At 36.1% G+C, this 27,825-nt stretch overlaps 1 protein-coding gene across 3 annotated transcripts; it reads right to left on the bottom strand.

The window, feature by feature from the left end:
* Positions 1-227: 227 nt before the first annotated feature.
* On the bottom strand, positions 228-27,447 carry LOC131149165 (SNF1-related protein kinase regulatory subunit beta-3). Of its 3 annotated transcripts, XM_058099338.1 has the most exons (5): positions 27,276-27,411; positions 26,361-26,439; positions 26,234-26,285; positions 857-945; positions 228-782 (listed from the first exon to the last, which is right to left on the bottom strand). In XM_058099338.1, the coding sequence occupies exons 4-5, from the start codon at positions 881-883 to the stop codon at positions 456-458; spliced, it is 354 nt and encodes a 117-aa protein (XP_057955321.1). In that variant the 5' UTR covers positions 884-945; positions 26,234-26,285; positions 26,361-26,439; positions 27,276-27,411; the 3' UTR covers positions 228-455. The 3 variants fall into 3 exon arrangements, with proteins under 3 accessions (XP_057955321.1, XP_057955322.1, XP_057955323.1); XM_058099339.1 differs by lacking the exon at positions 26,234-26,285; XM_058099340.1 differs by lacking the exons at positions 26,234-26,285; positions 26,361-26,439 and having other exon boundaries at positions 27,276-27,447.
* Between the last annotated feature and the right edge of the window lie 378 nt (positions 27,448-27,825).

Raw genomic sequence — 27,825 nt, 5'->3', positions numbered from 1 at the left:
ACGAAGAATAAACAAATGACCATTGTAAAACTTCATTATAAAATGTGATTTTAAAGACCAAATGCTGGCTTATATTGGACGGCATATCATCCCAAGTACACAAAGGTTGACCAAATAACAGGCTGAACAAGATTCCTCCACCACCGCTAGCAGCAGCCCCCATCCCACAGGCTAAAAACGAACACAAGGCAATCTCAACCATACCAAATACTTGTATAGGATGATGCTTAGCAAAAGAAAATTCTCTCAAATAGTCATGCGTAGCAATCTACATCCGCTGATTCCACAAGATTGTCAGTCACTGAAAATAGGTTAAATGGAACAAATCTACAATCATCAGCCGAAGCTGTGCAACAATAAATACTTTTCAATGCTATTTCCCTATCTGGGTCATCATGACCTCCCATCATAACAAAATATACCACCCCTAATTAAACCTCGCATTATAAGCACATTCAACTGCTAGTACTCCCCCTTCTCTGAACTGGTTTATAAAGCACAACGGTAACATATTTTGAACGGAAGCGGTGAGTGAACCCAAGTGCCACTACAGATCGCGGGGTCTCCCTGTTCTCAATGTAGAGATGGTTGAGAATGACATTCTGAGGCAGTGGAATAGTACCAGTAGCGTCTCTGCTTGTTGGACACGCTAGTAACGAATGTTGCAGATGTGGAGGTACAACAGGAGGGTCCCGTGCCTCATCTTCGCTCCCTGGGTAAGCATTGTTGTAACTTGAATCAGGTGATTTTGGAACTTCAAATCCAACAACTGTGGCTTCATCCTGCAGGAAGCATATATGTCCTAAGAATCCATCCAGATCACAGTACAAATAATCATCAAGATCCAGTCGCTTACTTGATCTTCAAAACAGGGGTTGTTCATGTTGAAAAGGAAATGCAACTTGCTAGTGGTGCAAAACCATCAAAAAAGGAATATTGATGAACCTGAAAGGCCAATGATTTCCATTCTATAAGCATCTGAAAAGACCTTCAAAAAAGGGAATGCTGATGAACCTAAAGGACAATGATTTCCATCCCATAAGCATTTGCAAATTTATACGCAGAGAGAGAGAGAGAGAGAGAGAGACATACATACATATTTATACATAGCACTGCCAATCTTAATAAATTATTCTAATGATCCAGAGTACAGATAAAATCTAACAAAGCTTTGTCAATACAATTCGAAGATAACTCTGGAAATCCCAAATTGCATTTCTTTGTCAGGCTTCATGTTCATGAACGTTCAGATTTTTATACCTTTTGTACACCCAACACAAAATGTCCAGACAACACGCATTGGAGTATCAAAACTTTTAACTTGAGGGAGACTGACAATGAATAGTTTGTAGTACAGTGGCAGTTTCTGACATGGGCCCACCAACTTGACCAAAATGAACGAATTGAGTCCAAGTCTAGCCCCAGTACCTTCAAAAACTTGAATTTGACTTGACTGTAGCTAATTAATTATTGATCACTCAATCCTTAGGTGTTTAATTACCTTTTGGTGTGCAAACAAAACCTTAAACAGCAGGGTTTTGGTTCACATGACCAATGAGCTCACTAAGCAGATTAGGAGTTGGTTGTGAATCTGGCCCGAATTTGAACAGTCCAAACCCCCAAATTAATCCAAGTAACATCTGGGTAGTCACATAGCCAAACATAACATAAACAATAATAAGAATAATATAGATCAGTATGTTGGACAACTAAAAAACATGTCCAAAAAATAAAAGTTGCTGAGTTGAGAATGCTAAGGTGGATGAATGGTATAATATTAAAAGATAAATTAAGGAATGAACATATTCGGTAAGTTGGGTGTAACTCCTGTAGAAGATAAGGGAGGGGCGACTCAAATTATTTGGGCATCTACAATGTTGGGCAAATAGTGTGCTAGTGAGCTAGTTACTGGGAGGGGCATTAGAAAGGGTAGTCGTAGACCTAAAATAAGTTGGAATGAGATAGTGCGTAGGGATTTAATAGCCCTGAATTTACTGAGGGAAATCACCTATGATCGTGTACATTGGTAGAAAAGTATTCATGTATTCTCTCTTAGGTTGTCTGCAATCAATAAGTATAGGATTTGTTCCAAATTTGTTGCAATTCAAGAGGGCTTTACTTAACCTGAAAATTAGCAACTGAGCTGTATCACAGAGACCCAAATATAGAAGTATATGAGCTAAAATGTCCAATGTAGTAGTCCCTAATCTCGACAACAGAAGGAATCATCCCAATAAACAAACATCTAAGCCCCTAACTCCCCACCCCCCAACAGGGCCAAGAAAAAAAGGCTCTATAAATCTCTCTCATCTTATTATTTTACTTCCTTGATATATAATAAAAATAGGAGGCAAGCATTAGCCCAGCAGCAAGTAGACCTAGCAAAGTGGATTGGGTCAGATAATCCGTGACGGATAAGGTGGATTATCAGGTGAAGAAATCATAATCCATATTCAACTCGTTTAAGTGGTAGATTAGGCGGTTTCGGTTCGGATGATTCATGGCAGATGGGCGGATAATCCGCCATTCTCAAATATAATTTTATTAATAATTTATTTTGTGTCATAATAATTTAAGTTGTATACGACAACTTACGATTAGTCTGTGTATTAACTTTTCTAGTAACTATATCAATCATTCAATCGTTTATACTAATTAACAATACCTAATTCATGTAAGTAAAACTGTAAGCATTAAAAACTAATCGTTCATCAAACTATTGACGGTTACATTTGTCCACTGCAGATTCAAATAACGAAGATCCAAGACAAATCATCACAATAAAAACTAAGAAGCTTCAAAGATCCAAAGTCAATTGTCTGTGGATCATATATGATAACAAATCAGAGCCTACTGATTCAAAAGAAGCTTATATGTCAACAATGCAGATTTTATCTCAAATCATGGGATTTATGATATTTATTATTACCTATACCGTGTAATCGTGTTTAAATATCCTTGCTTGTATCTTCTTTAAAGCACGTAGAGTTCACGGCTCAGTTATTTGAAAAAAAATATCATTGTTCTTAAAATAAATAAATAAAAGTTGGCAGATATCCACTGAATAAAACCGACCCAACCCGCTAAGGAGGCGGATATGAAAATAGAAAACCATATTCAACTCATTTAGCAAGTGGTTAATTATAAGTCCGTTAAAATAGATCGGATTAATGAATTTTTATCCATTTTGCCAGGTCTAGCAGCAAGGATGTTGCACACAACCCTCAAGGTCCACAGGTTCAAATCATGACAAGTCTCTCCAAATTTGGAGGTAAGGCTGTGCACATCATGCCCTCATCAAACAACTAAGATGGTGTGGAACTTTGTGTAGCAGTCTTGCATTTAAAAATTCAAGTAAATACAAGCTCAGCATTTTTCCCTTGATCTATGCATCAGCTCATCTTCAAAATTGGTTTCAACCAATCTTGATAAACTTTCACACTGAATTCAGACTTCAACGGCAAAGTTTGCATGGAAAAGATAAAAGGCCTGTAATCTAAAAGTTTGCCCTAGGCAAATAGTCAAAGCTGAAAAGAGTGAAGATGGAGATAAAGGGCATCCACAAATTATCCAATGGAGCACCCACACGTACTTTTCCTTGTACAGATACTATGAAACATGCAAACCACTTGGTTTCAGGAGAGAGGATTGTTGAATATGCTTTATTTTCTGTTTACTGTCTCTTTCATATAAGTCATTTAAGTACTTTTTAAGGGTATTCTGGCTAGCAGCATTTGTTTTAACTTCTGAGTTATAAGTAAGGCATGTGATGAGTAAGGCATGTGATGGTTTAAGGGTGCTTTGGTTATTTTCATGATGTATTTCAAGCAGAAAAATTTACAGCCATTAGATTTGTTCTAAATGACGCACTACAATAATTTCTTTACTAACACCAGAATATTTAGAATGGTAATTCCAAGTTGTATTAAGCAGTCTTCTGATGTATTCAGGTTAGACTTCTTCCTTCCTGAGGATCGAGATGTGGGCCGTGGGTGCTCTACCCCTCTACTGTTCCTTCTTATTTTTCATAATTTCTATCACTTCCTAAAAACTTATTTATTGCTATTAAATAATTATATTTTTTCATGGTTGCATTTAGCCTAGCCATCAAAAGTTTAGTTACAAATTGCAAGCAAAATGATTTGCCATCCCACCCCAAAATCAGGTAATGATGCAACATTGCATCACTCGATTTTTATGGTCCATATATTTATTCTACATAGAGTGGCTCAAAGCATGTTGTATGCTCAATTCAACCTACTTTCATAAATGTCTTGCATCAGTTGGCACAAGCAAGTTCTGGCTCACTAAAAGAGCCTGCATTCAAATGGCAGGATTTGTCATGAGAAAAAATAAGGCAAATATTAAGAAGCTGCAACAACAGAATGGATGGAGAAGAGTGTTCAGCTGTCCAATTGATTGCAGCAAGCTCAATATAACCTTAAAGGCAAGTTTCTCCAACCTGGTGTGACTAATGCAGAGATATAATTAGGGTATCATTGATGCCTTTTGAGCCACTAACTCCATCCCTTAAATCTGTCTTTATTTTTTTTATTAACATTTCTCTTTTATTTATCAGTCATTTAGTCCTTTTAGAGCTGTAATAATAGCCATTTATTTCAAAGTCATCTGAGCTTAAAGTGATGCGACCGGTTAAGGGAGTTGGATTGATCATTTTTATGTTATAATTTCCACTAGACAGATTTTCAGCCCCTAGGTTAGCTATAAATGGAGCTCTAAGACTGTTCTGTTGCGAAGGCATCCATAAAATTTTTAGAAGTATGTTCCACGTTTATTGAGAAGCCACTTGATTAACAAAACATTAGACTTCTTCCTGCCATTTTCTCAAAGGATTGAGACTCAGGTGTTCTCGTTCTTATTTTGCTCTTATTTTCCAGATCTCTTTACTTTCATAAGTGAGTTGCATCACTCATTTAGATGGAGTCTCCTCATATAGTAATAAATAAAATGAGGTTTCAAAATTTAAGACCATGCAAGTGCAAGCCCCCACATAAAACATCAACGCCACCTAGAAATATCATCACATAGAAATGTCTACATCACAAGAAATGATATCGATGCTATCTCCAACCCAAATTCCCATAAAAAAGAACTCCTGTCCCCAAGAATAGAAGTAAATGAGGCACTGTGAATGAAAGTAAGCCCAAAAAGACCAGGAAAATCAGATAAAGGAAACATCTCCAACCCAAGGATCTTCCAAACAAATTGAATTATCACAACTACGTTATATCAAGTAAAAGGAGAAATTCCAAGAACTTGCACAATGAAAGAATAAACACCCATGAGTCCCCAACACCCCAGCCATACACAAAATACTCAAGAGTCAAGATTCAAATGCACCTCCAACATGGGTCTCCTAAAGCATCCAAATTAAGTCACCCACTCATCCCTCATACTGTCGTCTATATCAGATTACAAAAAGTCAATCTTCTCCAATATCCCAGTTATACCTACAGAAATTCTTAAAAAAGGGGGGGTAATAAATGGGAATATAGAGAAGACAAGAACTAATTCATATTAACTTACAGAATTTTAGTTCCTCTTTTATCCTCTAATCTCTTACCCACCATTATACCGCTGGATTCCAAAAAGTAAATGTTACCAATTCCAACCCACCCCCCTCATAACCAACATAGAACAGAATTTCTAAGAAGTCAAATGTCACGACAAAGAAGATTATTTCAACAACAAAAACCACCCCCAACAACAAGTCTTAAGTCCCACTAGGTTGGGTCAGTTACATGAATCTTTTTACGCCAATTCACCCAATAGAGAAAATTTTCCATTTTTCCTTCTTTACCTTAAAAGCTATTAAATCCTTCCTAACTACCTCATTCCAAGTTATTTTAGATCTACACCGACCCCTTCTAATACCATTAACAATAACTAACTCATTCCTCCTCACTTGCGTGTTACTAGGTCAGTGTTTCAAATGCCCAAATCATCTATAAACCGCCCCTCTCTTATCTTGTCTTCGACTGGTGCTATGCATAGTTTATTGCGTATGTTTGTTTCCTAATTTATCTTCTAATGTTATACCACTCATCCACCTTAACATTCGTATTTTAGAAACTTTTATTTTTTGTACATGTTATTTCTCAATTGCCCAACATTTTAATCCATAAAAGCATGGTTGCCTTTATAACCGTCTTATAAAGTTTTCCTTTTAATTTTAAGGGTATTCTACAATTACACAACACACCTAACACACTCTTTTATTATACCCAACCTACATTAACTCTATATATTACATCCTCTTCAATTTCCCCTTCCGCTTGCATAATAGATCCAAGATATCGAAATTTACAAATGCTATTAATTCCATAATTATTAAGTTCAATCTTCTCTCCAATACTCCCCCTTGTGTTCCTGAAACTACATTTCATATATTCTATATTATTCCTACTTATCCTAAAACCTTTAGACTCTCAAATAGTTATTCAAAGTTCTAACTTAAATCCCACCTTGCTCTACTTTAATCAATCAAGATAATATCATCTACAAATAGAATATACCAAGGGATCTCATTTTGGACATTCCTAGTGAGTTCATCAATCATTGAAGCAAAAAAGATAAGGGCTCAAAAGTAGAATCTTGATGTACACCTACTGTGATTGGAAATTCTCTAGATTTTGCTCCTACAGTTCTAACATTAGTTGTTGTACTACCATGCATATCCTTAATAACCTCAGCATAACTACTGGATACTCCCTTCTTTTCTAAAACCCACCAAAAACTTCCCTAGGTACTCTATCATAGGCTTTCTCTACATCAATAAAAACTATATGCAAGTCCCGCTTCTTTTCCCTAAACTTTTCCATTAATCTTATTAACAGATATATAACTTTTGTTGTTTATCTCCCAAGCATAAAACCATATTGATTCTCTATAACTCTTGTTTCTAGTCTCATTCATTGTTCAATTAACCTTTCCCATAGTTTCATCTTAAGATTCATAATATTAATCCTACGATAGTTATTACAATTTTAACTCGCCTTTGTTTTTGTATAAAGGTATTAACGTGCTTTTCCTCCATTTCTTCGGTATTTTCTTGGTCTTTATAATAGTGTTGAATTGATTAATTAACCATATACTTTATCCCATAAACATTTCCAAACTTCAAGTGGTATGCTATATAATCCTATAGATCCCCACTTTTCATTTTTTTAAAAGTCATCTTAACTTCAAGAACTCTAATTTTGTGAATAGATCTCCTATTTTTAGTCTTTTCCTCAAAAAGGATTATAGAAGAAAAAATTTATTAAGGAAAAAGAATGCCCAAGGTTGAGAAATCCTCAAAATAACAATGAAAACGAATAAACAATAAAAGAAAAACTAGCACAATAAGAAAAACAAAATTAAGGTAATAAAGTCAACCAAAGACACTAGGTTTTCTCTATAACCATGCCCCATATACTCGCAACAAAAAATCCATGCACATATCTCCACCCAAAGAACAGAAAAAGCAGCATTTTGCCACAAAAATTCTTGTGCTTTTTTGCTTCCCAAAACCTCTAAAACTAAACAAGAAAAAAAGCATCCAAAGAACGAGGGCAAACTAAGCGCTCCCCTAACAAATTGAAAAGTTTGTTCCAAAAGCACCAAGCACAAAGCAGTAGAGAAATAAAAGCATGATCCTCACTACTTGCATGACACAACACATCCATCAGGGGATCATCCAAATATGGTCTTCTCATTTGCAGAACATTGTTAGCACATTAACTCTATTAAGAATGGCCATCTACCCAAAAGCCTCAGAGGGGTATTGGTGCACACACAGATGTGTCATGAATGAATCATGGATGAACCATGAATCGAGCCATGGAGGGGTCATCGACCAACCTAACATTTGAGCATGGCTTAGTGACATTTCTATCAATATATGAGGATGGTTGTCTTCTATGCCACACTCGCATCAAAGGTTCACATATGATCCCTCCATGGCTCAATTCATGGTTCATCCATGATTCATTCTAACACATTTGTGCGTACTACAAAGCCTCTCCAAGGCTTTCAAGTTCCAATGCCATGATTGAATCATGTGCCTATGCAAGTCTGTATGAAGGAACATTAAGACCATAGCACAATGCAACAATTTAAATTTGAATTTTTTATTTATATATATTCACATGAAAATATGAAATATGTAACCTTAGCGTCCCATGATCTTCACAATATGGCCAAAACCTCATGATATAGGAGCAAGTTCATTAACTCCCCATAATCAAGGAACCACTGTGGCATGATCTATTCAAAGGTCTCCCCCACTCAAAGACCAAATCTATTGAATTCTCAAATATTCCCTATATTTATTCTATTTTAATGTTGCCAGTGTAGCGGGCAGATGCCAATCAATGCTCATGTAAGGATCAGAGTTGGACACTAGCCAATATTTGCACAAGTCCACAAGAAAGATCCAATTCCCAAAAATGTAATGTCATCGACCGGGACGCAAAGCAACCCATGCTCAAAAACTAACACATTCAGTTTTTCGATTCTTTGAACGAACTCCAAATAATGTTTCTAGGTCAGAGAAGGCCCCTGCTGCCAAGGGAGGCTGTTAAAGGGCCTGTAGCCAATAGGCTTTCTGTTGAGGTCATGAAGCATGTTGGGGAAGTTTCGAAATCCCTTACTCCTCATATATCCATGAAATAAAGGCAGTAGCAGCACTGGCAGCAGCTAAAATTTCAGCAATGCCACCTCCATACCTTACCATCAGCAGGGATGAGGAGCCCATGACAATTTCCAGCAATCCCTTGATTTAGGATGTGTTGGTTTAATTGGAGGTCCACGGCAACAGGAAATGAACCGAGGTTGTACTTGATGAGAGAGAAGAATACATTGTTCAAGGCCTGAATATGGTTGGTACTAAGCCATGTTGTATGGGTGTGCAAACACCTCGTTTCTGACAAGTGATGGCCTTAATTTGGGCCGCCAAGAGGTACGTGGAGATGTTCTAGATCCAAGCATCCATGGAGGGAGGGCTGGCTGGCAGCAATGGAGGAGAGTTTCTTGTTGAGCAGAGTCAATGCAATGGAGATGCCAAAGCTGGTGAAGGCACAGCGTGCAGTGGCTTCAATCTCATAGAGATTGATCCGGCAACAGAAGAGTGTTGGCAACCTGGCCATAGTTTATTGATCAAACCCACAACAGGGAAAAAAAAAAATTCAGATTGTAACTCGTGGAAGTTAAAAATGGAAAAAGCAACAAGTAATAATAAGAAAAGAGGAGATACTCTATGCGCTGTTTCTCATGGAGTTTCTAACTGTTTCTTATGGAGTTTTTGACAGTTTCTTGCTAAACCCCTTACTTCCATACCATTCAGCCTCATTGACAACCAGAAAGGCACCAGCTCATTCGCACCTGCCTCATCTACTCCAAGGGCTGCCACCTCGCCAAATCAGACCTACCTTGGAATCACGACTATCCTAATGAGCTTGGCATTGAACACGCCATTGTCCTTAACTTGAAATTCCAAATTCAAAAGTGAAGGGCTATGGGAATAACAAAGCACTCATTCCACTTAGGTTTTAAGAGTTGGGAATCATGCACTTTTGGGCCACCGTGGCTCTAAAGACACAGATGGTGACACATGGCTCACTAGTGAGGATCGCCCAATGGTGCAACACTTCCCTATTGCCATCTCAATCATGACACCACCAACAAAGTCAACATCATTCAACAAAAGGCAACACACAATAGTCCAATGCCAAACCAACTCATTGAGACAAGGAAAACACATGTTTGACAATTGTACACCCGACACTGCCACCACACCACCACTGAGTTTGCTTTTAAACCTTGCAGTTACTTGTTAGCCAATAGTAAACTTGAGTGCTACAATAACAAAGAGAATAGGTGGTTTATGCAATAAGTCACCGAAATTTGGTCATGGCACGAGGACTAACAAAGAAATTTCTTAGACATTCAATGTTTAGGACATGGGTACCATGTCCTTGTTTCTTCAAATGAACTCTATTCCATGAGATTTGGAGACTATTTCTAGGAATGTACACATGTTCCAAATGAAATTAATCATATTTATTGAAGAATCAGCAGTAGGCCCAAAAATGCCTAAAAACAATCGACAAAATTGCCAAGGGAAACGAACCTAGAATGGAAGAAATAACATCAGCCCAAAAAGACCGAACCACTTTAAAAATTGGGCAAAATTCCCAAGGACTACATGCCGACCAGGTTTGAGCCACAATACAACAACAAAAAAACCAAGCCTTAGTCCCACTAAGTGGGGTCGGCTATATGAATCCTTTTCCGCCAATTTATGCGATCATGGACCATTTCTTTTGATAGATTCAAAGATATTAAATCCTTACTCACTATCTCCTCCCAAGTTATTTTAGGTCTACCCCTACCCCTTCTACTGCCCCCCACAGTAACTAAGTCACTCTTCCTCACAGGTGCACTATAAGGCCTACTTTGCAAGTGTCCATACCATCTGAGTCGTCCTTCCCTCATCTTATCTTCTATAGGAGCTACACCTAACTTACCATGAATATGTTCATTCCTTAATTTATCTTTCAATGTTATACCACTCATCCATCTAAGCATCCTCATCTCGGCAACTTTTACTTTTTGGATATTATGTTTCTTCGTCGCCCAACATTCTGATCCATATAGCATAGCTGGTCTTATAGCTATCCTATAAAACTTCCCTTTCAATTTTAAGGGTATTCTACGATCACATAGAACACTTGAAGAACTTCTCCATTTTACCCAACCTGCTTTAACTTTATGCATTACATCATCTTCAATTTCTCCTTCAGCTTGCATAATAGATCCAAGGTATCGAAATCTACAAGTGCTATTTATTTCTTCATCATCAAGTTTAACTTTGTCTCCAATATTCCTCCTATCATTACTAAAATTACATTTCATATATTCTGTTTTATTTCTACTTATCTTAAAGCCTCTAGATTCCAAAGCTTCTCTCCATAATTCTAACTCAGCCTCTACTCCATCCCTAGTTTCGTCAATTAATACAATATCATCTGCAAACAACATACACCATGGAACCTCCTTTTGAATACTCTTAGTCAATTGGTCCATCACTAAAGCAAAAAGATAAGGACTCAAAGCAGATCCTTGATGTACACCTATGGTAATTGGAAATTCTCTAGTTTCTCCATCTATAGTCTTTACACTAGTCATTACTCCATCGTACATATCCTTAATGACATCGGTACACCTACAACATACACCCTTTTTTCTAAAACCCACCATAGAACTTCCCTAGGTATCCTATCATATGCTTTCTCAAGGTCAATAAATATCATATGCAAGTCCCTCTTCTTTTCTCTAAACTTTTCCATTAATCTTCTTAAAAGATAAATAGCTTTTGTGGTAGATCTCCCAAGCATAAAACCAAATTGATTTTCTGAGATCTTCGTTTCTAACCTTAATCTTTGTTCAACTACTCTTTCCCATAGTTTCATCGTATGACTCATAAGTTTAATTCCACGATAGTTATTACAATTTTGAATATCTCCTTTATTTTTGTATATAGGTATTAAAGTACTTTTCCTCCATTCATCTGGCATTTTCTTAGTTTTTACAATTGTATTAAATAAATTAGTTAACCATATAATTCCGTTATCACCCAAGCATTTCCAAACTTCAATTGGGATGTTATCTGGTCCCATAGCTTTCCCATTTTTCATCTTTTTTAGTGCAAACTTAACTTCATTAACTCTAATTTTTCGAATAAATCTTATATTTTTAGTCTTTTCCTCATTTGACGATTCTAAATTTAAGCCTTCTATTTGGTTTTCGTTAAACAACTTACTAAAGTAACTTCGCCATCTTTCTTTAATATCTTCGTCCTTAACCAAGACAATATCATCCTCACTTTTTATACATTTTACATTTCCTAAGTCCTTGTTCTTCCTTTCTCTAGCTTTAGCAAGTTTAAATATATCTCTTTCCAATTCTTTTGTACCTAATCCATCATACAAACTATTAAATGATCTATATTTAGCTTCACTAACGGCCCTTTTTGCATCTTTTCTTGCCTCCTTATATTTTTCAAAGTTATCGCTGTTTCTACATTTTTGCCACATTTTATACCAAATTCTTTTTGTCTTTATGATTTTTTGTACATCTTTATCCCAACACCAACTTTCTTTGCTATTTGAGAATCTTTCCCTTGATTCACCTAAAATCTCTTTTGCTATCTTTGTAATAGAGCTAGCTAATCTATTCCAAAGAGTATTTGAATCTATCCCATCCTCTAAGGTCCAATTCCCATCTTTGATCATTTTATCTTTAAATTTTATTATGTTTTCTCCTTTTAGGTTCCACCATCTAGTTCTCCTACACTGGTTTATTTTATCCTTTTTCTTCCATTTTTTAATGCATATATCTAACACTAAGACTCTATGTTGTGTGGTTAGACTTTCACCTAGAATAACTTTACAATCCTTGCATGATACACGATCTACCCTCCTAGTTAAAAAAAAATCTATTTGACTTCTATTTTGTCCACTTTTAACGGTTATTAAGTGTTCTTCTCTCTTCTTAAAGCAAGTATTCATTATACTAAAATCATATGACATAGCAAAGTCTAAGATCATCTCCCCAGACCATGGTTCGAAATCGCGGTCGCGGGTAACGTCGCGAAACGGTCGCGGGTGTCGCGGGTCGCGGGAGACGCGGGTGTTACGTAACGGGAAGCGGGCGTAACGGTCGTGAATTTTTTTCACACATGCACAACCATGCCAAATTTAAAAAATAAGCATGAAATCCATTAATACATGATTTTTAATGAATTTTGCAGGCTTTCATTCACTCTACAAATGCTTTTTAATAGGCATTATGATTTTTATATTAATTTTAGTGCGCTGTTTAAAAAAAAAATCATATTTTTTTTTAGTTTACATTAGTTTAATGAGTAAAAAGATGTAGAAATGTAAGAATCAATTAATTAAAGTCATAAAGTTACTAAAAATGAATCAATACTCAATAGACTTAATACTCAATATACACATTACAGTGATTACATATACATGAATTTAAAAAGTGATTAATATCAAATATCAATAAATAGTTGAAAATACATGAATACAATATTACAAATTTATAACATAACTCATGTCACCACCAAAAGAATGACGTGGAGGGTCTTCATAATTTGCATCTGTATCTGAGATTGGGATGGGAAATTATCTCCCCATCCTTGTGGAAATACATAGTTAAATGAACCCAAGTTTGCGTCATTTTGTTGTTGCTCTTGAAAATGTACTGGTGATGAAAATTCTCCTGAATAATGTCTATAAGTTGGGGCAGGGGCTGGCTCTGGGTAGTGTGTAGAAGAAGACTCACTAGATCCTGAGATTCCTGATCCACTGGGATAAAAATGTGAGTCACGAGATGCATAATGTGGATATGCTGGATGAGATCCATATGATTGTGATGATGAACCATCTAAACCAAAGTCGCCAAAACTACGAACCACACCATATGAATCTTCAGTAGAATCGCTAGGGTCACCACGAGCACTCCTTCTCCTGGGTTGTGAAGATTGGTTCCCTGGAGGAATACCCAAGTCATAATTTTCAGGTATGTCATGTAGTCCATAAGGATCAGAAGGATATATATCCCTTCCAAATGATGTCCCTGTATCATATCCATAATTATATTCTACACCGCCGCCTCCACCACCACCACTGCCACCCCCCCCAACCCCAGCTCCAGCACCACTATTACCATCATCATCACTTGGTGGGCTCAAACCAAGATTGTCATCACTTTGTGTGCGTTCAGGACTTGAACTTGAATCATCATGCGCGTTTATTGGTGGTTGATCACCTCCTTCTGTAGTACCACCAACCTCTTCATTTAACCAATTTGAATTGTCCTGACCGTCGAGTAGTGGTGTCTCTCTCTCCTCTAACCATTGACTTAAAGGATCATCTTCTTCGAAAATGTAATCCAAATTGATAGGATTGAAACCCTCTTCAATTTCTCGTTGGCTTCTTCTCATTGTACGTCTTAACTTTAACCTCATGTTGTAAGTACGAAAACAAGTTTTTGTAGCTCAATGTACTTTAATCTATTTCTTGTTTTGTATGATGAGGCTAAGGTGCTCAATATACCTCACGTATCTAAGGCTGATGTGGTACACAGGCTAAGAATCTAATACAGCATTCTTTGGAGCTCAGGAGTCACACAAGCCATAATGATCCACCAGTCAGAGCTCACATGCAGTGAATAATTAAGATAGGTTTTGTTATATGCGATACATTTCGTGAAAGTTCAACACTTTGAACACTAAAGAGAGAAAATAAGAGTAATTCTCCTATTATTTAAGCTATATGAAGCCATATGTTCCAAGCTTGTTATTTTTTGAACTAAAACTGAACTGCCACTTTGAGTACCAAGGGGTTACCAAATGTCGGCTTGCCTATCCTCGATATCAGCAACACTAAACACACGGTGATTGTACACAATACAATAATAATTTAATTCCGCTATATTAATAAGTATTCTTAAAGTATATTAATATCTAGAAACTAATTCATTATCAATTTACTGGAACCAATACTTACTTGATTAATGCCCGAATTTGATTATCTATATCGGGTACCAACTTGGTTTCACTTTTTAACATTCCAAAATCTCCATCCCCTGACTGCTCTTAGCAACGCTTCATGAGAGGGTGGGGCACCATAAGAAATTGTGGGTTCAAAAAAATAACCCTACAATTAAATTGTCGACACATATTAATCAATAAGGTTTATAGAGCAACATGCATAATTTAAAAGTTAAAATAATAAAAATTGTAGTTGATTTACACTTACCAGCGCAGTCGTTACAAAATTTGGTCTACTAAAACTCCAACCGGTTGTCATTAATTCTCCAATAGTGCCTTTGTAAAACCCCGGCAACTTTTTTGAATGGCCAACTTCGCCCTATCAATTGCCTCGTATACTGAAGCCCATGGTTGGTTTTTCTCACCATCACAAAGCCAATTTAAGAACTTTCAACCAAGGGTTCTTTGCACTTTAATATATCATAGCCTTTTGCCAAAACTTTTGCCTAAGATAATTTTCTTCGAATCATAATGCTGTGGGCCTGATTTTTCATGTCCAAACCTTTAGTTTTTCCTAAGGCATCAGATGTAAACATTTCCCTTAGTGCTTGTTTATGCCTACAGCAAGTCTCCAAAGGCAATGAAATTTTTTGGCAAATCGAGGTGATGGCAGGGCGAATCACTCTCTATTATTTGTGATTTCTTCATGAAATTCACTGTCCCATGTGTGGGTTGTAACTAAATGAGTTTGGGTGGTCTGCATCTTCTAAGACCTCTTTCACGTTACTTTTCTTCTTTACCAATATCTTCAAGAATAAGGTCTATGCATGAGCTGGCACATGCTTGTCCAATAGAGATTGGTCCTCTTTCTTCCTGCATTAACAAAAATACTTTTCCTCCTGCCTTCATTGCACTTCATTATCGTCACTATCACTACTTCTTGGACAACAGTCTCCTCTCCAATTTCTTCAACCACCTCATCCTTAATCGGAAATGAAATTATAAATTCAATAATTAACTACTATTAATTAAAAACATGCAATCCATCATACTATTTGATATACCTTAACTATTAAAAATTCCTGAAATGATATTCAGCTGTTCTGCTTTGCACATAAGGCATCAACTTATTTATGAAACAAAATTAACCGGTGCCTCTATCGCAATAACTAAAGTTTTCTAGATAATGTGTTTTCTAGTTGGTCCTGACCAACCCATCACACATAAGTTGTTAACAAACAACAACACTCTTTCTTCCAAATCCAGCAAAAGAAGCTCTTAATTTTTCATGCTATACTCTTTAGCTCTCTTGCTCAATACATTTCAGATATTCTCATAGGGTGATAGACCTTCACCTCCTTTCCAACCTCTGCAGCAATATCAAGCATAGGCTGTCATAATTGGAGAGTCAGCTACATTCGCTGGAATCCGATTATAAATTAGAATTTTCCACCGCTTGTTTCCCTAATTTACTTCTTAACCTTTTCAGTAACTTTGTGTTGAGTTTTGGTTGTTTATCGCACTCTTTCTTGCTTTCTTTCTAAATAGGATCATTGCCTTTAGTCTAGCTTCAGGGGCATCCAAGAATTTGACGCATTGTCCGTCCCCTACCTCCACTTATCGACCACTAACGATCGATCTCCTGCTCTATCTATTGAAAACCACGGGTAGCACCAAACTTCCAGAGCCACCTCCCTCTCATAAATATTACCCCTTCCGTTGGTTCTTGCTCGAAATTCTTTGTCTCTCTTCCAGTTGTGTTTGATCGCATGCTTTCTTGTCGACGTAATCAACCTACTTTCTTCTCGCAAGTCTTCTCAATTCATCGCTGAAATTCTCAAAATCTCCTCTAATTTGGGCTTCTGCTTCTTCTTGACTTTTTTTGGTTTATCTCTTTTCTTCTAAGCATACTGTTGTAGATGTTTTTACCATTTTTCTCTTATACTGTGTGGTCACATTTGAGCATCCGCTACTTGCAGAAGCCTTTTAATGTTCCAAGTGTTGTTTCAAGCGTGTAATCCCCCTTGAATTTATCTTCCCACAAACTTAGCACATAATAACATGTCACTATTAAACCCATCTAACCTGACCTCTAAAATGTGACCACATCTACCCGCCGTACCACAATGGCCATCCAAATCTCACTAGGTTAAGTTTTCATTTCCTCTATCACGGACATATTGATAGACTTAATTTGATGATCTCATACACAAATATAAGAAAATACAAAGTTACACCTTCCTACAATGACAGGAATAATAGAATTAGTATTTAGTAAATATTAAAATAAGTACTAATATAGTCCTAATTTTAAATACTTATTACGTAAACTCATTTCACTATTTGATTCAAATAACTAAGTAATGTGTTATATTTTAATACATTCAATAAACAAATTTTAAAATATTAGATATTTTATTCAAAACAATCTATCCTTTATCTTTAAAAAGAGATTTTCAATATTTTTTATAGCTTGATTTTATTTCATTTATAACTATAAGAAATTAACAGGTTGAAAAAGATTTTTCTCTCCTTTCATATACATCATGCATCACAATAGAGATCCAGACATACAATTGAACTATTTAATTTTTTAAACATTTTCTCTCAGTATATGATTAAAATTTAGATATTTTATTACAACAAAATTATATTCCTTTATCTTTAAACACAGGTATTTTCATTATTTTTTTACTTGAGTTTATTTTTCTTTTATAACGATAAAAATTAATTGTAATTTTTTAAAGGTGGAAAAAACTTGCTCTACTTTTATATACATACATCACAACATCACGCATCACTAATAGAGATCCATACAGTATCAATTTCTATTAATGTTTAAGCATTTTCTTTTCCTCAATTTATGGAACATAAAATAAATTTTTCTAACAAATTCCAGTAGTAACTAGTAATTTAAGCATAAATCTGAATTATTAATTATTTAAACTATAGTTTAATTTTTTTTATTAAGGTATCAATTTTTACTTTATTTGATAACTGAAAAACAAAAAATAGATCATGTAACGATTTATTTTAACCTAATTTTAAATTTAACGTCAAAATGATATTTTAAAACTTAAAAAATATTTATAAAATAGGAAATATGTGATAAAACTAAATTTTCCTAATTACCTTTCAAAAAATATAAGACAATTAAAATATTTATAAATTAAGAAAATTTTATTTTACATAATTATTACTATTTTTTGATTTTTACTCTATTAAATTACTCTTTTTTTAATTCAATTTAACAACATAATTTACAACAAATTATAATTAAAAAAAAACATAATAAAAGTTTAAGATGTGGGAGATTTCTGATCTTGAAAAGAAAAAAAAAAACAAGAGCTGCATCTATAGGCCAAGGCATAAGACTATAAAATTGTATTTTTTTTACTAATGTTGTATCTTGGAAGTCTGTAACCATAATACTATTAGTCTATTTCTAATGGTGTCAGCTTTCAAAAAATGTTAATGCGATACCATATAAATGAAATTGATATTGTTATGAATATAATAATTTACAACAAAAAAAATGCTGTTAGGGGAAATAATTATGCAAAATGTTGTTTTACCTCACAAATATAAATTGCATAGAAATAGAACATGAGAAATTGTCCACTCCATATTTTTGGAATGCCATGTCATAGTCATTTATTTTAAAATAATATATATTTTATATGCAATGAAACCAAAAGGAAAGAAAGAATACGTAAAGAATGAATAAAAGTATGTTAATCAAAACAGAATATGACATGCTTAAATTGTTTAGGAACCAATTTGCATATTAAATGAATCTGAAATTTTAAAGCTTTTTACTCTATTAAATTACTTTTTTTTTTTTTAATTTAATTTAACAAACATTACTTACAATAAATTATAATTAAAAAAAAACATAATAAAATATTTAAAATGTGGTTGTGGGTGTTGAGTGTTATTGAAATAAAGCTTATCTCATACGCGAGATGAGCAGAGGGCAGAGAGTCTGAGACTCTGAGTGAGACCGAGAGAGGGGAGGCGACTCGGAGGATGGAGGAGCCTCGAAGCCTCGAAGCTTCGTGCGACGACTGGCGGAGGGCTGGCTGGTGGCTGCGAGTGCGACGACGCCGACGACTGGTAGAGGGCTGGCTGGTGGCGGCGAGTGCGACGACTGGCGGTGGCGGATGAAGCTGCCTTCGTTCGGCCACTCTCAAGCTTCGAAGAACTTTGTTAGGTTCAGGATTCAGGAAACGAAGGCTGCGAGATGAGTAACTCAGGCTTCAAAGGAGTGAAGGCGTGAAGCCATCTTATAGCTTCAGCGGCTCGGCCAACAAAACTGCAAGGACGTATTTTTGTTGTTGAATGGTAGATGTAGGTAGATTGAATGGTAGATGGGTGCTTGGGACTCGGGAAAGGGGGAAAGGAACGCTGCGCAGCAGAAAGCAGATTCTGCAAGTTGTCGGTATGTAACGGTCCGTAACGGACTGTTACGGAGTGTAACGTAGGGGTAACGGCTGTTACGGACCGTTACGGAGCCGTAACGGCCGTTACGGCTGTGAATTTTTTCCGAACCGCATTATCGGCCCGGATCGGTTTCGGAGTCCTTGATTTACGTTACGTATCGGCCGTTACGTTACGTAACGGCCGTTATTTAAAACCATGCCCCAGACTCATTTTTGTCTCCATATCCATATCCTCTATGTATCCTTTCATAATTTTTATTATCTCTTCCAACGTGTCCATTCAGATCTCCTCCTATAAATATTTTTTCAGTCCCTGGTATGCCTTGTATAATACTATTCATATCTTCCCAAAATTGTCTCTTAAGATTTTCTGCTAAGCCAACTTAAGGAGCATAAGCACTAATGATATTTATTATCTCTTGTCCTAATACCATTTTGATTTTTATAATTCTATCCCTTACTCTAATTACATCCACAACGCTATCTTTTAAGTTTTTGTCTATAATAATGCCTACTCCATTCTTGAGCCACAATAAAAATTAAAAAAAAAAAACAAAAAACAAAAAATTAAAAAAAGAAGCCCCAAACACTTAAAAGCTTCCCAAATTCCCAAGGGCAATACGCTCAAAATGAGAGAAACAGTATATGCCCAAAAGCCCCAATTGCTTAAAAGCTTCGGTGAAATTCCTAAAGGTAACGAGCTTGAAATAGGATACACAACTCACAGCATAAGCACAGAAAAGCCCCTACCAGTTAAAAGTGTGGGCAACATTCCCATAGGCTACAATCTCAAAATAGGATAACGAAAATGAGCCCAATATAGAGCTCCGATTAAAAGCTTAGGCCAAACTCCCAAGGGCAACAATCCCAAAATTGGAGAGAGACAAAGCCCCCATCGCTTATAATTTTGGGCAAAATTTCCACAGGTAACAAGCTCAAAATGGGAGAAATAGAATGAGCCCAAAAAAAGCTCCAACTACTTAAAAACTTGGGCAAACTTCTTATGTACTACAAACTTGAAATGGGAAAAACAACGTAAGTTTATAAAAAGCAATGAAGCTCAGGCAAAAGGTATTCCTAAGGTTTATGAGCCTAGAATGGGAGAAAAACAACATCAATCTCAGAAACATACATACTTCCTTAACCTAGGAGAAAAATCACCTTGGTCACAAAAGTTCAAGGGTAGGGGAGCACTAATAAGAATAACCCTAATGAAATATGGCATTAGCATCCTAACTAAACCCATGATCTACATAATGAGTGGGGGAAAGTGGGAAAAACACCATGATTTATGGGTGCTTTTTTAACTCCTCATAATAAAAAAAACCAAAACGGAAATGATCCTCTCCTCGATTTAAACATTGGGGATCATCTTTGAAACTCTCAAGACATTTCATATATTTCAGTGAGGGCTTACTTAGGCATTGAAGAGGTCCCTCAATGGCCAATCCAAGCCTCCCAAGTCCCAAGCCTTTCTTCCTTCTATGGTTGCGAGTGTACCAGGTGGATGCTAATTGACCATTGGTGCAAGAATCAAAGTCTAAATTGGGGCAAATTTTTGCATCAATAAAAACATATTTTTTATCTTATTTAGGGGTTGTTAAGTATACATAGCATTATCATTCAACATCAAAATTTTTTTACTACTTTTTTCAACCTTCATGTACTAGAGTGTTCATGGAGTACTAAAAAACGAGTTTAAAGATATAAGTTCAGGAATATAATCAAACAAGCTATCAATTTTCAGTTTTTAGTTTCCCTTTTTTTCCTATTTTCAGCTTTCACTTCTGGTTTTTGCTTCATAATGTTTTTATAGTAATACCAAACAGCCCCTTAGGTTTTTAGGAATATTTTCTTTAATTTAAAGAATTATCAATTAGCTTTTAAAAAAAAAAAGGCTTAAGGGCCCTATATTTGCGGAGATGACACCTATGTTCACTAGAAGTGGAAGCGAGGAAAGAGTAAGTTTATGTACAAGACAACCAAAAAGTGTGTGAGAAGATGGTGCGAGGTGATAAGGTTTGCAGGTGACTAATTCAAATTTCAAAAGAAAGGGAGATGAAGTCTCCAGCAAGGGATACAAATTTAGTCTATGTAAAGGGAGGGCTAGTTCCCCAAAAAAGACATTTAAACAGCTGTTGGGTCTGGGCCAGACCTGAGAATAAAAAATCAGCCAATATGAAGAACCTGAGAATGATGCAGGGGCAGCATCAAGGATCTGCAGCCGCTGGAGAGATTAGAAGAAATTGAAGAGAAGAAAGAAGGGGAAGAGGAGAAGAGCGAGGAGATACAAAGGGGAAACTCATGTTCACTTCAATTCAAATTCATCAACAACAGACTACATGGCTTTCACACATTATTTAGAAGAAAGCTTCTTCACATGAAATTGCACATTACATTACATTACGTTAATAAACTACTAGCCCCTAGATACACATAACACCGGACTAATTAAACTAAACATATAATAAACTACTAATTAAACCCAATAATCCCTTAAACCAAATCTTCTTTTATTCTCCAACATGGATCTTCCCAAGGTCTTTGGTGTCCAACATCAAATCTCTCCTAGTTAGAAAAATATCAGCCTTGACTTTTGAAATGTTGGAAGATCAAAAGTAAGAAGCAAACTTCGAATCTTCAAAAGCCAACGCTTGAGTGATACAATAAATCATGCTCATTTTTTACAGCATCAGACTTGAATAGAGAATTGGCATCAATGAACTCATCAAGGATGACAAACTCTACAATAGGAATGTTTGAAAGACTTTGGATATCCTCAAACACATGCATTTCCTTCCTTATAATGTCTTCAAGTCGAGTAAATCTAACAGATTCTTCGACTTGCTTGGTGGGTAGTGCAGGCTTTAAATAATCTTCTTACCATTATAGTGGAAGACATATATGTTCCAAGGAGTGCATGGCCAATATTCATCGGTATGATATCACACTAAACATTATCAAAATAGTCACTCATTTGGATAGGGATCAAACATCTTTCATAATCATGTAAGGAAATGTTATCAATCCAGGATATCTCATAAGGCTCTAGATGAAGTTCTAGATGAAGTTGCATACGAGTGACTCCATTTCTAAAAACCACGTTTAAAGGAAATCTTCCATCAATAATGAATTTGCATACATTTTCTCCACACTTAAGAAAGGTATGGAATGGCTTGATATTATATACAAAGTATGCCAAAAGCCATTCATTTTTTCTAGTGAGCCATTCACCAAAAGCCCTTAACACAATTTGCTAAAAATCCTCAATCGATTCTTGCAAACCAAAAATCAAATTCCTAATTTTAAAGAACTATATTCAATTCACCGTTGACCTTGAGTGTGAGATGAAACAAATTCCCTTAGAAATGCAGCAACAAACCTGATTTTTGGTGCTGGCAACAACAAATTTTTGCATTTCGTGGCAAATTATCACACTAGCTTACAAAATATCATGTCCATAGTCAAAATAGTTCACTGCAGGTCAAAAAATCATCAAGAAAACCCAAAATATTGTGGCTGTGGCAATTTCTCACAAGACTGGGAACAGGAGAACACTGTAGAAGTTGGTCACTCACAGGTCCCTGGCGCATGGGCCACCACAAGGGTGCTCTAGGGATGATTTTGTGGGAGGTGGTAGATCCAAGGGCAGTGAGTCGAATGTTAGTGGTGGTATGTCAAAACAACTCCGGAAAAGGGTGGATTACCAAGGGGTTGGCAGCTGGAAAAATTCAGGTGGCATGTGGGCCTTCGTGGCTGGTTGGACGGTGATGAAATATCAGGGAAAGGGGTTTCGAGTGGTTCTGTTTTTTTATTGTGGTGGTGGTGTCGCAAAATTATTCCAGGAAATTAGGGTTTCGAAAAATGAGGACACAAGTGGAATTTGCAAATTTGTTCAGAACTGTCTCTTGTTTTTTTTACTGAAATTTCAGGGCAGAGAGAAGAATCAGGGAGAGAATGAAGGAAGAGAAACAGAAAGAGAAAAAGACAAGAAGGAAGAATAAGGAGGGAGAAGAAGAAGAGGAAGAGGAAGAAAGAAGCAGCAGAGAGAGAGAGAGAGAGAGAGAGAGAGAGAGATTATAGAACTTCGGGAAGAATGAAAAATAGAAGACGGGGAAGAAGAAGAGTGGAAGGGAAAGCTGGGGGAATTGAAATGGAAAAACGAGAAGCCATGGGAGAGATTAGAAGAAATTGAAGAGAAAGGGAAGGGGAAGAGAGGAGATACAACGGGAGCACTCATGTTCATTTCAATTCAAATTGACCAACAACTACCTACAACATGGCGTCCACACACTATTTATAAGAAAGCCTCTTCACATGAAATTACACAAACCCCTAAAACTAAATTATGTCACAAACATACCCCTACAATACTCAAATACTACAAATAAGCCCCAAATACACATAATACGATAGTAATTGACCTAAACACATAATAAACTACTAACTAAACCCAACAATCCCTTAACCCAAATCTTCTTAATTGTTCTCCAACATGGATCTTCCCAAAATCTTGCTTCTTGGCCTACATCAGATGGTGCTTGTGAAAAGAAGGGTAGTCCATAGGAGAAATTTGCAGAAAATGACTAACTTAACTGGAGAAGGGAAAGTGGGTCAGAATGGAGCATTTTTCAGGCAAGCAAAAGCACTAGGCACCAGGAAGAAGAGTCACAAAGCTTTCTTGATTCCAAAGCTCTACAGATGAGAAGGAACTGGTGGATAAAAGCTCTCAACAGCTGCAGCAAGTAGCAGTAGGGAAAAGTCTGATTTGTCAGGAGAGACCAGCCTAAGGCCAGTCAGGTCAGAGAGAAGCTTAGTAAGGAGAATTCAAATGACGCATGCTCTCTGATTTTTAAATCTCTTGCAATGGTTGAACCTGGTAGGGTCTACCCAAAGGGGACAAGAGTAGGTCCCAACCTGGGGAAGCTTCAAGATGTGTTAGAAATAGACTGACGCAATCCGTAGATTCCGGGGAATCTATTTCAGACCACAAAGGAACTTACAGAACTTCTTATGCCAATCAAAAAAGATGAAAGGAGATTAGCAAGGAAAGAGATAACAGCATAATCCCAAAACACAACAAAAGAGAACTTAAGGCTTAGTTTGGTCCCCCTCTGGTTGATGAAAAGGACCTTTTAAAATGGAACTGATGAAAAGGAGCTGATTCATGTAGAAAGAAAAGGCAGATCCTGAGCGCATTGTTAAAAGTTGTGAGGTGCCTGAAATGTTTAAAATGACCAAAATAGACATTGTTTTTGGAGAGGTAAATAATGTGGATAATTTTGCAATTTGCAAAAAAAGAAGATACTAATGCAATAGAATAATCTATTAGAAAAAAGCCGTCTAAAACATTAAATTTATAACTTCTAAAAGCTCCCTAAAAATCTAAAAGTAAGTTTTCTTAAAAGTTGAAAATAACTGCTTACTGAAGGCATTGTTATACCCAACTTTCAATTCTTAAAAGGAGATGTTCATCCAATTGGTAGGTCTGGAAGGAGGCAATAGTGGAAGCAGGAGAAAAAAAATTGTGAGCTTTCAATGAAGTGCAAGATCTATATTTGGAAAGTAAGAACCCACGACAAACCGGATAAAAGAAAGGCAATCAAAGGTTTTTTGAAAAGATATAAGCTAGAGGTGTAGGGGTGGTGTGCAACTGCGCATTCAGGAAACAAAGCAGGGCAGAGGTTACTATGCATCTTATTAAATCCATCTGGGAAGTGAGAAGAGTGAGGTAACTGTACTTCCTGCAAAAGGTATTGCAGTGGGGGGCCGGGGGGGCTGGTCATATGAAATCTAGTTTGATTAATAATAAACTTGATGAGAAAATGAGGGATCACTCAGTAACCAATCTAATGAAGTTCTGAGGATGACAAAACAAGTGAGTGTTTACTCGTCGATGATTACTTGTGTGGGAGAATGGTCACTCTTCTAATGCATGCCCATAACAAGAAGTTAGTTTAGCTGAGATGATGGAGACGAAAACTTGGAAGCCATCTATGATGAGGAAGAGGAAAAAATTTATTTGCTACAGTACCAAGTCAAAATTGGGACATGTTATGAAGCAACATAAATGTGTTTGACACTCATGTCAACTGTGGAGGGAAGGTGTGTGATGTTATTATTGATGGGGGTAGTTGTGAGAATACGGTCGCCTAGGAAGCAAAATACTTCTTCTTTAGGCTTCTAAAACACTTTTTTCTCATTCACCAAGCATTTCAGCATATAAAAGGCTCCTTACTATTAGTTTTTCTAAAAGAGACCTTAGAGACTTATGATAGGTTTTTAACAAAGAATGTTTAGATCTATTGTCCTGCATTAAGAGTTTAATAGAACTCTCGATACGACAGCAAAATAGGGGTTCTTCGGTATGTCTCTCCCTAATGTGACCAAAAGAAAGGATTTTGAGATGCATTTGACATTTACTTTGCAAAATTGAATTGGATTCATCTTTTTAAAAGCACCTGAAGAACATATATACTAAACGAAGCAGGGGCAATGTTCAATCTGCATTTTATTGAAATTGATCCAAAAAAGGCCATCTTCCTTGCACAGATCCACAGTTAAAATAAATCTTAAAATGATAGGTAAAAATAACTATGCCACTAGACTGAATACATGTTTTCCTCATTTTGGCATAGTCCAACCCCTAACAGCCAAAAAACTACCCATGACTACCTAAAGGTGTGATGCACATGCCTGCAGCCAGCATGTTTGTAAGAGAACAATTACTCTGAAGTCTGAACTTGTAAAATTAGGCACAGAAAAACAATTAAAAGATATATACTATATAAATCTGTGGTAATTAAAGAACAACAAAACAGTTGGATGGTGAAATGAAACAAAAAAAAAAAAAAAAAACATGTTTTCTTTAAATGATTCTCAAATTCCTTTTTCCACATGATGTGTGCTCGGGAGCATACAGCATAAGCATACTTTTCTGGGCAAATTCCACATCTGCCTCCTAAATTTTTACAAAAAGATTATCAAATCAACTAGATTAGAACAGTCATTGATGCTCCCTTCTGTTTCTCATTTTCTCCAAACATTTCCTCCACAAACTTTCCCTTTTACTCCACCAACCAGAACATTAATAGCTTAAGCACCACAAAAAATGGTTCAATAACATGCATTGTCCCAAAAAAATAAATAAAGAAATCACTCACCAAACAAAATAACACCCAAAGAAACCCTAATGGCGACAGCAAAAGGAAAGAGGGCATACCGTCAATGTGTTAATCGATACCAGAGACAAGAAACTCTAACCTATCTTCACTCTTCATAACAAAGACGAATCGCTGATCAGTGGAGAGAAACAAACACCAGCTAGGGGGCAGAAGGAAAATCCATACCTGCAGCTTCGGCCATGGCAGGGTAGCTCAGATGTTGCCAAAGAGGACTCGAATAGCGACAAGGAGGCCGATTCTACTTCTTTTGAAAGTGAAGAAAAATAGAGAATTATTTCTCAGTCTAAATTTCTTTTTGCATAACATATGTTTCTACTAGAAATTAGGTAGAGGATAGCAATGCACACACTTTGGATAAGGAAAACCCCCTTTTGATGTGCAGAAAGATGCTAAATTTTGTGTCTTATTTTTATCATTAATAACTGAGATAATAAATTGCTTTCTCTTGTACCAATCCCTTCTTAATTAATTTATTTTTTCATAAAAACAAGTTCACTTGTTCTGAATTGAGTTTTAAAAATCATCAAACACAGATGCTTGATAAACACAACATTGCTAAAAGGTGGGAAAGCCCTTTATAGGCACGGTCCTTCATAAAGCTTCATGGCAACAGCCCTTCGTAAAGCTTTCCCACCTTCTTGGGGCCTATGAAACCATTTAAATATGCAACATCTATGCACAAAAAAGAAGCCAATCCACATATATAGACCCTTCATAATCAATAAACAAAAATTGGGAACGGAAAAAAATATTAAAATGGCTTTAATGCCCAGCGGACAGCATGGGTGATTGAAAGCATAAACACCCCTCCATAAAACATGCCGTCCGATAATTGAACACAAACATCCAGCCATGAACGAAGGAATGTGTAAAAATAGTCTTTTTCCCACCTTCATATTCCATAAACACAGCTGTACATAGAGCTTTCCCCACATTATTTTACCCAACAATGCATCCCCACATGATTGCAAATCAGAAAATAAAATCAATCGTCACAGAATTTTTGATAAAAAAAAAAAAAAAAATGAACAAAGTGCAGAGCAAAAGGAGCAGGAAGAAAAAGAACAACGAGCAATTTACCGGAGGTGCCGGAGCAAGGTGGAAGACGAAGCAATTCACAAGAAGCGGATGGGGTTAGGGTTTTCGCTCGCGGGCGGAGCTGCGCTGTATGCAGACAGTCATGTTTAAAAGGGTTATGTTCGTCAGAATAACCAAAATAGTGGGGTATTTGGTTTAAAAAAAATTATCATACAAATAGAATTTGCAAGCAATCAAGCATTTTGTTTGGCCAAAGAAAATGATGAGAAAATAAGGAGAAATATATTTTTGTTATATTTTTATATTAAATAATATTATAAATAAATTTTATTTTAATTTTAATATAATTAAAATTTATTAAATATTAATTATGTATAAAATTAAAATTTTATTATTTATTTGTCATAAATTTTATTTTCCTTTGCTTATCCTTTTTTCCTTTGCATCCTTCAAATTTTAAATCTAGCCATTAAAATGAAATTTTCATATTTTGTAGAAGTTCTTTGTCTTATGTTTGGGAAAAGATTTTGGACTTTAAATTTGAAAAATACTCAATATAATTTTCTATCATTTTCTCCAGATTCATACAAAT

Source organism: Malania oleifera, chromosome 2, assembly GCF_029873635.1.
Source record: "Malania oleifera isolate guangnan ecotype guangnan chromosome 2, ASM2987363v1, whole genome shotgun sequence".
Classification (NCBI taxonomy): domain Eukaryota; kingdom Viridiplantae; phylum Streptophyta; class Magnoliopsida; order Santalales; family Ximeniaceae; genus Malania; species Malania oleifera.
This window is presented reverse-complemented; position numbering and strand designations above follow the sequence as displayed.